General features: G+C 40.5%; 1 protein-coding gene across 3 annotated transcripts in view; it reads left to right on the top strand.

Moving 5' to 3' along the window:
• The window catches only part of KLHL5 (kelch like family member 5), a 47,419-nt gene that overhangs the window by 16,400 nt on the left and 17,365 nt on the right, over positions 1–13,654 (top strand). For 2 of the 3 annotated variants that reach the window (XM_082238150.1, XM_082238151.1), the window contains exons 3-5: positions 8,412–8,594; positions 10,610–10,746; positions 11,626–11,822. In XM_082238150.1, coding sequence (XP_082094276.1) covers positions 8,452–8,594; positions 10,610–10,746; positions 11,626–11,822 — 477 coding nt within the window. In that variant the 5' untranslated portion in view covers positions 8,412–8,451. Of the gene's footprint in view, positions 1–996; positions 1,484–8,411; positions 8,595–10,609; positions 10,747–11,625; positions 11,823–13,654 lie in introns of those variants that run through there. The other variant, XM_082238149.1, reaches the window with a different exon arrangement.

The following is a 13,654-nucleotide window of genomic DNA, read 5'->3' as shown; positions in this document are numbered from 1 at the left end:
CTGAAAATAATAGACTATGCATATATGTTAACATACTCTGTCCAAATAAGTGTTTGGAAGTCGCTGTCTATAGTAAGCTGTACACTCAAACATGGAAAAGGGATTAGTCAGAGAACCTGGGTACTTGCTAGTTCCGAGACACCAGTGATGTGGGGTGGGAAATTGTCCACAGAGGCATACCTATGGCTTGACTAGGTTGGCCCCCACCAAGTGTGTAACCCCGAGGGCAGGGGCGCAAAAATTGTGCCTCTCCACTCACATTTGTTTTGTCAGATTTGTGTTCCTTTTTGTTCATGTCATTGGGGGGGAAGGCTTCTCCCTTCTAAAGGGAGCAGTCTTGTGTGCTTAAAATAACTGATAGGGGAAAGCCTATAGTTCATTAGCCATCTATTCTCTTTTTTAAAAAGTTACATCAATATTTTATAATGGAGAAAGACACAATAGAAACCAAAATTGGAATTGTTCTATGTTCAGTTTACCCTGTATTGGAATGACTCTTACATATGTGTGGTCATTAACTGAAGCAGAATATTTCAGTGGGTTTTGAAATCATGGTGGTGATTCAGTTCTTTCTCCCACTTCTCTCCCCCCCCCCAATATTTGTAAAGGAAAGGGTTAACAGGATAAGTAACAGAGCCTCTGAGAGAGCATAGGAATTGTGTTCTTTGTCATTTGTGGTTTAGGAAAAAGAGCTTGTGGGCAGTCTCTGAAAGTGCTTTTATACAAGCTGTTAGTGCTGGCAGGAGTTAATGGTAAGAGGATGAGGAGACAAGCGAGAGAAAATGCAGTGGATGCTTTAATGAAGCTGATTAGTGTCCTTCCTGATGAAAGTAGCAATTCAGCCTTCTCTGTTCGTTTTCTTTTTAATTACCCCTTCTAATTATTTAGATAAGAGGGCTTCCTACAAAATCCTGTGCTCCATATTTGAATGTAATAGTATTCTCTCAAAAGAAAGAAAAGGAGAAAAAGGGGGAGTGACACCCATCTACTCATAAACAGGCAGACCATGTGTTTCTCTTGTCCTGGTTGGATGAACAAATCTTCTTTATGTGCATTGCTGCTTGCCCTGTTGCCTAGACGATAACTTGCTCTCACTGAAGATGTCTGGCTCTCGAAAAGAGTTCGACGTGAAGCAGATTTTAAAAATCAGATGGAGGTGGTTTGGGCACCAGCAATCTACTCCTAAACCTAGCATCGACTGCCAGCCAGGAGACTTCTGGGACAGAGGACATAATGCAACTACTGGTGGGATAAAGTTCCTGAATCCAGGCACCCTACCACTGCCTTTTACATCAATTGGTTTTCCGAAGTCCAACCAACAGGCTTTCCAGAATTCACCTTCTTGGCCAATGGCATCCAGCTCTGAAGTGCCTACATTTGAGTTCACCGCAGAGGACTGTGAAGGTGCACATTGGCTTGAAAGTCCATATGCTGAAGACGGAGCTAGTGAAGAAGAAAATGTATCTGACAGCAGTTCATGCAGGTTGTTACTTCCTTATTGTGAGAAATTAGTTGTGCCCTATATTTATATGCATAAAATTGGGGGGGGGGACACACACACTTTCCATTGTGGTGCTGTAAAAATACTTAACCATGGTGCAGCCAAGGAACTGAATTCTAACTATTTTGCAGTGTATATATAATGTTTCTTTCACTGGCACTGCAAACCTGTATCAAAAGTATTTCTAAAGAGGCTGGAGATGGAATTTGCATTCTGTAGCAGCTACATTTTCAAGGCTCTGTGAAGAAGGGTTGATGGAACTAGGAGACAGATATTTTAGCTATAATCTCTAGGTATGTTCTGCATTCTAATGTGTTACCTTGACCTATTTTTTTCTGGAAATTACTACTTGTGTTCTGAACATGAGGCAGAAACAGAGTAATATTTAAGGTTAGTTTTTGAGGCTCTTTGAACCAGTCTAGATGAAAAAAGGTTGGGTGTCATACTGTAGAGAATATATGACTGGGGTTGCATTTATAGTAAAATTAAAATAATATTTTGACATAACATTATGTTAGCTGAACATTTTAGGTATTTTGTGGTATTTGAGACAGTATTTATTTCCCTGTAGAATTTTTTTAATTGCAATTTTATTTTGGGGGGAGGTGTCAGGTTTTCTTTTATATTCTTTAATTTATTCAGCTGTATACTACAGAAGTGGTACTTTTAAAATGTATTTTGCTACTTTGCACTTTGTAATGTTGTGTATTGGTGAAGCTGGTTGCTGATTGATCCCTCCAGTCAAAGTGTATTTGCATATTTTTATTTGAGTTTTTGCACTGAGAAGAAATCATATTTCAGAAGAGTAGGAGAGTTGGAAGGAAAAACACAAATTTGACTTATTTTTCAATGCATTTTAAAAAAGTGCCATATGGAAAAATTGTATGGAAGCTGAAGATTTAAATCCAAAATGTTTGAAAAAGTAACTAGGTAAATAATGAATGTAGATGGCTAGAGTAATATTTGTACCTCAGGCTACATGGACTGATTTTAGTGTTTTAAAAAACATCTGTTCAGTGTTTGTACAAAGACATTACTGTTAGTACACAAATTATTTGCAAGGTGTCAAATGAATTCTGTAAAAGAAAGGTCCAATTCTTGCAGAGATGTTTCTCTGGACTACAAAGCAGCACAGAACAGCAATTCTGGTTTCTTGGTGATCATCATTAAGGTGGTGCAGGGGCTGGTTAAATAATAAATGTGGAAGAAAACATTAGCACCTCTCAAGATACAGCATCCCCAGTTAATAGAGATACTGTATCCCCACCACTACCTCCATTTGCACTTGCAAACATGCTAATGTATATGCAGGTTAATGGGCACGATCCAATCCCATGTTTGCATGCAATGGAAGATGACTGTAGAGAAGTGCAAAGTTTGGAGGTCAAGTGTACATCCCATTTATTCATCCAGCCCTCTGTAGCTGTGTGAAGTTACAGAACAACACCAGGCATGCTACAATAAAGTGCTATACACTTTCCAACAAGGTGCCAATCCATTCTTGCAGTTCTCCCCTTATGGCTGCCAGCTCCCAGCCCAGGCATGCATTTTTGCCAATAATCACAACATGCTCAGTGTCCAGCTGCATCAACTTGATTAGGAGGAAGAGGTCCTGTTGTGTGAGATGTGGCCAGCACGTGTGTCTCTGACCCTACAGGATTTATCACTTTAGCTAAGAAGAGGTGGAAAGGTCTGGTAGAACAATGCACTCAGGTCTTAAGTCTGCTGAAGGTTGGGTCCAGAGTGGTCAAAGCATTCTGGTTCAAAAGGCTTCCTTCTCCACTATTCTGGCTGCTTAGATTGCCTGCCTAGTTAGGACTTTTTGGGATTCCCCCCTTGTGATGCCACCTTCTTGCATGAAATCCATTGGCATGGGGAACACCATGTAAGTAGACATTCATCTCTCTGTTTATAAAGGCTGGAGTTTTGCCAGTATTTAGTATTTTTTCCCTTCATCTTTTTTATTTTACTTATTTTACTTTTACTTGCTGTCAACAATGAGAATTTTGGTTGTGTTTTCTTGTAAAACAAGGCATAGCTTTCTTCATTAGAAATATGTTCTGATGTCAAAAACTATCAAAATCTGTTGCTTTGTAATTTTTACTTAAGAGATGAGTAGTGAAAGATGAATAAAAACAAAAACAATCCACACCTATGTCTTTCATTAGCATTTAAATCTCCTTTCTCCTATGGATCTAATGAAATGTAGACTTTTCCTGTGGAATTCCATTTGTAGTGTTACAATTAATAGGGACCTACCAGAAATTGCCTAGACTTCTGGAGTTGGATTGCAGAATTACTGTAGTATCTTAACAGCAGAGATGCTTGCAGTTCCAAAACAGCTAAAGCTGGTAGCTGAAGCATTCATGTAAATAAAAGTTGTGATGATAGTGTCAATGTGTACTACTATTTGTTCTGGGGATAATTAAATTACCTGCTATGTTGCTGGAAATAGAACCTAACCTTGGTGTAGAAGATTGTCTTTAGCAACCTCTCCTGGGTGCTATTTCTTGAAAAATGTAAAATTATGGATGTAAAATTTAGCCAAAGGTCTTGTCTACACCTTGGTGTTCAGTTGTAGGTTATGCACATACTTGAAAATGGTTGAAATGATTTAGTTGCTTTATAATGATGTATTTTCTGTTTGTTTGCTTGCTTGCTTGCTTTTAAATTTGAGTGGCTCTAAATTATCTTATAGATATGAATTGCAAAAGTCTCAGGACAAAGTTAGGATTGGAGAAACCGATTTTTCTCTGGTTTATGTCACTTTCTCATGTATTCACCCAGAAGTCCATTCTATCTTGTTTCTGCATTAATCTCATGCACAAAATTGCACATTGAAGCACATATCTACATTAATTTTCTACCAAAATATGTATTTTTTAACCTGTTCTGATTTTCTTTTAGCTGAGAAGTGGGAAATGCAGTGGATAGCCAAGTTTGATGTATACATTAATTTGGGAGGTGCAATTTCTAGTTGAATTTGTAAAGATCAAGTTTCTCAAGTATCCCTAAACTAATTTGGCAAAAATAATAAAAATTACATGCCACTTTGAGATCTTGCATACTGTATATGGTTATAAATAAACCTGTAGTGAAGTGACAGTTGCACTCTCTTACATTTGTTCATACTTCAACTGCACTGTGTGTTGTCAGAAAAGATGTTTCTCAAGCATCTTTTTTTCAAGATCTTGTATATGTGCTTTATGTGGGTGTGGGTACTTTATTTGACCCCCTTGGTTGTTGTTTGCAAGGATAGAAGATAAGAAGTAGAAGGGCTCTTGTGACCATACATGCTTTTCTTCTTATTAGCAGGATTTGACAGTAGTGTGTTTGTAGTGTGTTCACACAGTAGTGTGTTCTTATTAGCAGGATTTGACAGTAGTGTGTTTGTAACAGATTTTAAGTGTTCTTGAACAACAGACTTCACACAAGACTGTGGGTGATTTCATTAAATTGTATATTTAAATCACCTAGCAAGTTTGCTCTTATATTCACCACCAAGTGAACCAGCTGCTTGTGCTTTATCAACTAAAATTCACGTCCCTTTGAAAGAGTCCTTTGAAAAAGTCTCTGCACTTGAAAAATGTTAGGATGAAAATATAAAATTTAATTAATATTTTTATGTGCACCTTCACTCTTACAGAAGATTTAGGCTTCAACCTTATACGCAAGTACTAGAGAGTATGACCTATTGAACTTAAAGGTAAAGGTACCCCTGACCATTCGGTCCAGTTGTGGACGACTCGGGTTGCGGCGCTCATCTCGCTCTATAGACCGAGGGAGCCGGTGTTTGTCCGCAGACAGCTTCCGGGTCATGTGGCCAGCATGACTAAACAACTTCTGGCGTAACAGAACACCGTGATAGAAACCAGAGCACACGGAAATGTACAGCTTCTGGGTCATGTGGCCAGCATGACTAAGCCACTTCTGGCAAACCAGAGCAGCGCACGGAAATGCCGTTTACCTTCCCGTCAGAGCGGTACCTATTTATCTACTTGCACTTGCTTTTGATGTGCTTTTGAACTGCTAGGTTGGCAGGAGCTGGGACCGAGCAACAGGAGCTCACACCATCGCGGGGATTCGAGCCGCCGACCTTCTGATCGGCAAGCCCTAGGCTCTGTGGTTTAGCCACAGTGCCACCCACGTCCCTTTCTATTGAACTTAGTGGGGCTTTATGTTCAGGTTAGTGATGTGAATGTTGGGAAGAACATAGTTGCGCATGTGCTCGTCTATGTCATCTAGTGAATGCTACCTTGGAGTCCATCAGCATAGTTGTACTACACACACACACACACACACACCCCTCTGCACTCACCATAGCACAGAACAACAAACCATAGTTTGGCATCAAGGGATTGAGCCTGTGCTTGTATACTTTCTCCTCCTTCCTTCGGATGCTCTGCTTAATTATTTAGTTCCTGGCTTGCAGCTAACCATCATTTGCTGTTGCAGCCAAGCACCAAAACCACATTTCGATCCTGGCTTTCAGTCTTCTTTGACAAGCATAAACCATAGCCTTCCTGTTCAGATGCATTGGCAAACGGATTTGCTGCAAATCAGAAGTTTACTAATTTCCTGTACAAAATTGGCAAGCACCAGCATGACTAACTTGGCTTCCTATAGCATCACACTGACATTTTGTGAACTTTTTTTGCTGTTTAAAACAGTGTACATAAGCTGTTTCTCCTTTCCAGTGCTAAAGCATACAATTGATTAGATATGCTTGGGTGCAAACAGAATCCTCGTTTAGCAAGACTACCCTCTTCCACTGCAGAACATTGCATCATTGATGCTGGATCCGCTCTAGTGCCAATTGTAGCACTAATCGAAAAATGTGGGCTTTTGGAAATTGTATGGAATGACCCTCCTTTGTCATATCATTGACCTTTTTATTGTTACTTTGTAAAATATCAGACCTGCAGTTGCCTTATTCAAATGTCAACAAAATTTGAGTATCCTGATGTGAACTATGGTATTATTTTCACCTTTACACACAGGTATTAAGGCTGTCATAGAACCATAAAGGCTTATATTACCATGTTCCTAATTGTGGTTGCCCGACTAACTATAGCCAAACACTGGAGAACATTAGCAGGCAATTTAATCACAAGTTAAATCAGTTATCCCATATACAGGCAATTTAATGATGGAATGGACTACCCAGATATGGAACTTGGCCTTGATAGAAAGTATAACGCACACAAAATGGTGTTCTACAGACTGGGAAAGTTTATTCAACTTGGTGAAGCTTGATAGCTTATGTGACTATGAAGAAACATGATTTTTGTCTGCCTGGCTCCCATGGTTGCATGTGGAAAAGTACTCTGGGTTGATTTTTAATCTTTTATTTCATTGATGGCTGACCTGTCTGGGGTGTGTGTGTGGAGGTTGTGCAGAGGGGGCTTGTTTCCTTCTTGCTTATTTACCTTGTGTTCTTTCTGTATTCTGTGAAAACAATTTAAAAATGCAGTTTGCGCCTGCAAAATATTCAGTGTGGACATGCTGCTTCCTCAGTGCATGTCCCATAATATCCTGCTGAAATCCACAAATGTTCTCTGTGTGTCTTTCCTGCTTTTGTTGTGTTTTAGTGCTTCTCCAGACGCCAATAATGTGAAAACACTGGGGATGCATTGCATAACAAGTAATAAAACTAAATGATGTGTAGGTAGTCCTGTATAACTCCACCACTGATGCACTGTTATTGTGTGAATGACAGCTTGCAGAATAAACCCACACTCGTTGGGGGGAAGGGACATGCCTCTTCTCTATTGTGGACTCTGTTAGAAGTGGATGACGGCCCTTCTCTCAAGCATGTATATAGTCATCACTCATTTGAAGGCATAGGTGGGATGGCATCGACCCTTAGCTTCTTCCAGTCAGCAATGTGTGTGGTTTTTCTACTCCATGGGAGGAGGCAAAGATGCCCTGCTTTCACAAACATACTGCCTGCAGCCTTGGCTGTAGCTGAGCCTCCTGCTGCTCTGCTTCTCGCTGGCGTGGGAAGACATGTTAGAGGTCACTGCTGCTTTCTTTCTACCATCCATCTATATATCTTCTTAATAGGCTGTTAATTTTGAAACCTAATTATGATCACATAATTGCCAGTGGCATTAATTGCATCTTTGCTGAACAATTAACCACTTTTCCTGGCATAAGATGTTCATTAGCATGGTGCTCCAGTTGCCTTCAGAGAGATGGCTGGAGCTCATAAAATGATGCTTGGACTTCAGTATCTCTTTGTATGTATGTGCAGGAGAGTGTTTTTGTTTTGCGTACACTTAGCAGCAAAACTGTAAATAAAATAAACTGCACTGTAAAGAAGTCTTCGTTAGCTAGTCTGACTTCTTTGGTATACTGTTCTATAAAAATACTGTCATGTACTTTTAAACCATTTCCACAGATACAGCTAGTTTTATATTGATATAGAGAAAAAAGTTCAATGGGAAAACAAAATTGCATTGGAAATGCAAGAAGGGAGTGCAAAAGGCATTAAAATATATATGTATTTTGTTGACCTATTACTTAGTTCATGAATTGTGGTTATTCTACATTGTATGGTTGCTTTAACTGAGTAGCACTTGAAAGTGGAAACTGAATAATACAAATGGAATACAAAGGCAGTTTGCAGTGTAGAACAAACTGGCATGCCTTTGTTGGTGGGAATGCAATGATTAAATGCTGGAAGAATTATAACTTAAAAAAAAAATCCTCATGATATGTGCCATTAGTATCCAATCTTTTGTCAGTCACAGCAAGTCTTTTATGGAAGAAGCTGTTAGAGATTTTGTACTTTGTCAAAAATGCCTACAAATGAATTAGTCTATTATTTTCTGAAACACATAGTACAAACATATTTTATCTCAGGCTGTGAATATGAGTTTAAAATATATATCTTTTGTGCTTCCAGGACTTCTAGTAGCAGCCAGACTCTGTCATCGTGTCATACGATGGAGCCTTGTACATCCGATGAATTTTTTCAGGCTCTTAACCATGCAGAGCAAACCTTTAAAAAGATGGAAAACTACCTGAGACACAAACAGTTATGTGATGTAGTATTAGTTGCTGGTGACCGTCGGATTCCAGCACACAGGTAAATATGCAATTAGACTTTTCTTAAGTTATAACAAACTTCCCAAATTGACTGTTTGAAAAAGTTCCATAACTAGTCTACTTGCAATATGTTCATGTGGTGGTTTGAACCAAATATATTTTTTTCTAACAGCTGTCAATGCAAAAGTCTTGTCCAAAAGAAATATTTGCAATAATGTGAAAATCATAGAAAAATTAAGCACATGGGTAGTTTTTGCATAAACATTTCACTGCTTGTGAAAAAGGAGCTGCTGGTGCATATTTGTCTGTAGGTAAGGTAGTAATTTTATTTATCTAGCTAAAAGCCATAACAAAGCACTTGGTTGTAAACACATCTGCTTATAATGGCAAATTTTATTTATTGAATTGTTGCTAGCCTCTTGTTTATTTTTCATTCATGAACTTTCCCATACCATTTGGTTGTCTATTATTACTACTAGGAAGTAGATGTTTTCACCCATTAGGGCTGGGCGATAACTGGTTTTTAATATCACGAGATATCACCAGCTAAATATCATGATATATCATGATATCTGAAATAAGGAAGGAACTACACAGAGGCGAACTGCTACTGCTACTACATAAGGGTCTAAAACTGATAAATGATGATATTATCAATCACCTCATGGTCACTTTCAGCAGCAGGCAAGCCAAAATGCGTCCAAATGGGACTTTTGGTTTTGGGCTTGGCTACCAAATGGTGATATTCAGGGCAATCCAAAGTATGGTGATGAGTGAATACAAATAATCCGGGACTGCCAGCAGGCCTACTAGGCAGCAGCAGCCTAGCAGCGGCAGAATCAGCGTTGTTTGGGGGGGGAGAAGCAGCGGCAGCCTGGCAGTAGTGGCACAATAATCAGCAGCCTGTTAAGCCTCACCATGGCAGTGGGCAAGGTTGGCAGAAGTGGCAGCCTGCAAGGTCTTGCCATGGTGGCGGCAATAGTGGTGGTCTTGCAAGGCCTTGCGGCAGTGGCAAAAGCAGCAACGGCCTGCAAGGCCTTGTCATGGCTGTGGCAGTAGCAGCGGCCTGTGAGGCCTTGTGGTGGCAGCAGGAGACGGTGGCAGAAGCAGAGGTGACCTGTAAGGCGTTGCTGAGGCAGGCTGCCACAGCTTCTGCCACTGCCTCCCACTGCTGCCACGAGGCCTCACAAGCTGCCACTACTATTGCTGCCATCTCTTGTTTTCGCCGTAAGGCCTCGCAGGATGCCGCTACTGCTGTCGCCTCCAGTCACAGTCACGAGTCTCTGCAGGCCTCTGCTGCGAGTCCCTGCAGGCCGCCACTGCTTCTGCTGTGATTTTTCATTGCCGCCGCGAGGCCTTGCAGGCCGCTGTTGCTGCTATCATTCCCTGTCACTGCCATGAGGCCTTGCAGTCCCAGATTATTTGTATTCACTATGTCTTATCGCTGTACTTTGGATTGTCCTGAATACCACCATTTGGTAGCCAAGCCCAAAACCAAAAGTCCTGTTGGTTTGCATTTTGGCTTGCCTGCTGACGAAACTGTTTGTGATGCTTGATAATATTGCCATTTATCTGTTTTAGTCCCCTAAGTACTAGCAGTTGCCAGGATATTTTGCCTCTGTATAGTTCCATCCTTATTTCTGACATTGTGGTAGGTTGCAGTGCTTAGCTGGTGAGTTATCGCGATGTTGAAAACCAGAGGTTGCCTAGCCCTTACACACATTGTAATTCGCGATATATTGCCAGCTCAAATATTATGAAACAGTTATCATGATGTGAACTTCAAACTGGTTTTGGATGATATATTGATATATTGCCCAGTCCTAGCACCCATTGAACTGCATTTCGCCAAAAAGTTCTCATTTTTGTCTCAAAATTCAGATTAGCTTTAAGTGGTATTTTTTACTGGGCAGTGAAGTTGTAAAGCACCAAAGAGGTAGGTTAAGAAACATATTGAGAAGTAGATGATATCATAGTTTGTCAAGTTCAAAATATTTTCAGAAATGACATTAATGTGAATGTCATTTTCACATCTTTTGTTTCATATGGTTACAGATTAGTGTTGTCTTCTGTCTCGGACTACTTTGCCGCCATGTTTACTAATGATGTAAGAGAGGCAAGACAAGAAGAAATCAAAATGGAAGGTGTTGAGCCAAATGCACTATGGGCTTTGGTGCAATATGCATATACAGGTAATGAAAGTGGCTGGTAAAGTTGTCTAATGTATGTACATTTGTTTATTTTATTAGCTTTCTCACCTGCTGTGAAGGGAAGGGGCTGTTTACTCAAATATCAACAAAACCCAACTCCTGATACAGTGGTTCCCCCAAATCTGTACTGTCTCATTTATTTCCTCTTAACTCACCAATAACCTGGTAACTGGGGGGTATAGGCCACAAAGCCAACCAAATATAGATGTTTATTCTGTTTTGCGGTATTGGTGTTTATTGTTAACCATCCTGATAACTTCATTTATTAGCAGTGTGAAAGTATAAGTAAATATATAAATAGGGAAGACTGCAAAAACTCCTTTTTATGGCCCAGGAAAGGATTTGAGTGAAAAAGCCTTCCTTTTGACCTGTCTGAGCCAGGCTCATCCCTGTACCAGCCAGGGACACAGCTCAGACCTGTAGTGGATGTAGCTGGAAACCTGGCAGTTAAAGTGGCAACGCAGCTTCTTTCCTCTATGCACCTCCAACCTCATGAACACAAAGTTGTCCTTTCTGGAGGCTAGGAGTCAACTTATGAGAAAAGACTAGGTGCATTTGGGGTTTCTTCATTTAGACTTATGAGAACATAACAGATAGAGGTTTGTTAAATGTTGAATGGTGTGGAGAGAGTGGGTTGGATTCAGACTAATTTGCACTTCCACTAAATTCCCATTGAAATCAATATAACTGGTCATGACTAACTTCCCATTGATTTCACTGGGACCCAAGTTCCACTAATTTAGTCTGGGTCCACTCCAGAGAGCTTTCTCTCCCCTCCCTTAGATTGGTCTGATCTAGCAGAGTTGCTCTTGTAATATTATTATTTCCTAAATACCTTAAACTTCTTTCTGACTCTTCTAGGTCGCCTTGAATTAAAAGAAGATAATATTGAGTGCCTGTTATCTACAGCATGTATTCTTCAGCTCTCTCAGGTTGTAGAAGCTTGCTGTAAATTTTTAATGAAGCAGCTTCATCCATCAAATTGCCTTGGAATCCGGTCCTTTGCGGATGCACAGGGTTGCACGGATTTGCACAAAGTAGCCCACAATTACACCATGGTAAGTTGTTTATATGTGCATCTACTGTCTGTTTATTAAGGAACATTGCTTTAAGGGGATCATTCTGTCAGAGCAAGTATTTTGGCTTGCCAGACCGAATGATCCCCCCTCCCCCCCCCACTGTTCTGCAAGTTCTTTGACTCACAAAAACCAATTTCAGTGGTTGCAGGGGGAGGAAAGGGACAGAAAGTCCCACTGCTCAAGCAGAAACTATTGTGCAGGGCTTCCATTGGTGGGACCCATTGAATTCTGCTCTCTGGATTTATTTTATTTTACAGGGATCTAGGGAAGAGAATAACAATGTTTTGGGTACAGCAGAATATGTCCCCTGAATAGCTGGCATGGCTTATGGATAAGATAATGAGCTGGAAACTCCCAGCTCACATAATCTCTGCTGTCAACTGATTTGCTTTGGGCAAGCTGCTCCATGTCTGACATGAAAAATAAATTTGCCTACCCTAGGGGACTGATGATTGCTGGGATAATGATATTTGTGGTGATGATATCTGAAGTGCTTTTAGCACTTAGAAAGAGCGCTCCTGTACACACACACACTTGGGATGGGTCAGTCAGTTCTGACATTCGTTTGGTATTTTCTGTTCCACTTTCATCTGGTATTTTCCTTTCTGATTCAATTGGTTTAGCACACTCACTGGCAAAGCAATCCAAAGTTTCAGTTGCTGTCGCTGAGGCTTTCTGGAGCTGAGTTGCTCATTGCAGCAGCAGTGGAAGGGTGGGCAAAGGGGACAGGCAAATCAGGCAGGATTCTTGCACCAGGCCAGCTCAGTTCCACCTTCAGAATGCCCTGTTTTGGGACTTTCTGTCATCAGGGATACTGCTGGCAGGCCTCCCACCTTCCTGCACTTTCAGGCAGAAGGGAGAGGTCTGGGCCAGTGGAGTGGTAGGAGGCTGGCAGAAGCAAGCAGAGGAATGCCGCTCCCCTCCAGCCTGATATGTGTATGGGGGTTTGATTGTAATCTAAACAATAAATATTTTTCAGCTGATTTAATTATATATAAACTTTTGATGTTCTTATTTTTCAAATTTTTCAAATACATCATCTTTTATTTTTATTGTGTTTTTTTATACTAGTTCTCTGTTTTCCACCCTGCGCTCCTTTGGGATGAAGGGCAAGTTATGTATTTAATAAATTATATCAGTATATTCAGAACAACTTGGCAGATGTGTGGTACAGAGATAAACTGATCTCTGTGTTCTACCACTCACCTGCCATCTTGCTCTCAAGTTGGGTTACTTTTGCAAAATATGAAATTGGTCCTCAGTGCTTCCACAGATTTGTAGCTATATGGTGAACCTGTTGTAATGTGTAAAGTACATGCTCTGAGCATCTATACAAGAGAGCTTAGTGGTGCCTGGTATTCAGAAGTATGTATTCTATTTGGCTATAATAGCTAGTTGCCATTGGTAGACCCTTTCTTCACGAATGTCTCTAATCCCTTTTGAAACCAGCAGCCGTCCTTGCATCTTATGGCAGGGAATTCCATAAATCAATCATCTTATGCAAGTAAGTACTTTCTTTTGTCTGCCCTGACCTGTTGCCAGTCAGTTTCATTGGGGTAATCCAATGCAGGTCTAGTACTTTGCACTTGATCCTTCACCTTTACTTGCCCACATAATAATAAGTAGGTTTGGACAGTTCTCCAGTAGCACACTTTGAGCATAATGTACTCTGGCACAGTTTCAGAGTACAAATAACTAAGATTGAACTGATTGGGGGGACAGATCCTGCTACACTTCCTGTGCATGTGTGCATAGGCTGAGAGAGTAGACAGTTGAGCCTATGAGAATAATCCATGCACAGATGCAGTATC

This window comes from Podarcis vaucheri (genome assembly GCF_965113315.1).
Source record: "Podarcis vaucheri genome assembly, chromosome: 9".
Classification (NCBI taxonomy): domain Eukaryota; kingdom Metazoa; phylum Chordata; class Lepidosauria; order Squamata; family Lacertidae; genus Podarcis; species Podarcis vaucheri.
The sequence above is the reverse complement of the archived record's forward strand: the minus strand, read 5'-3'. Positions and strand labels throughout refer to the sequence as shown.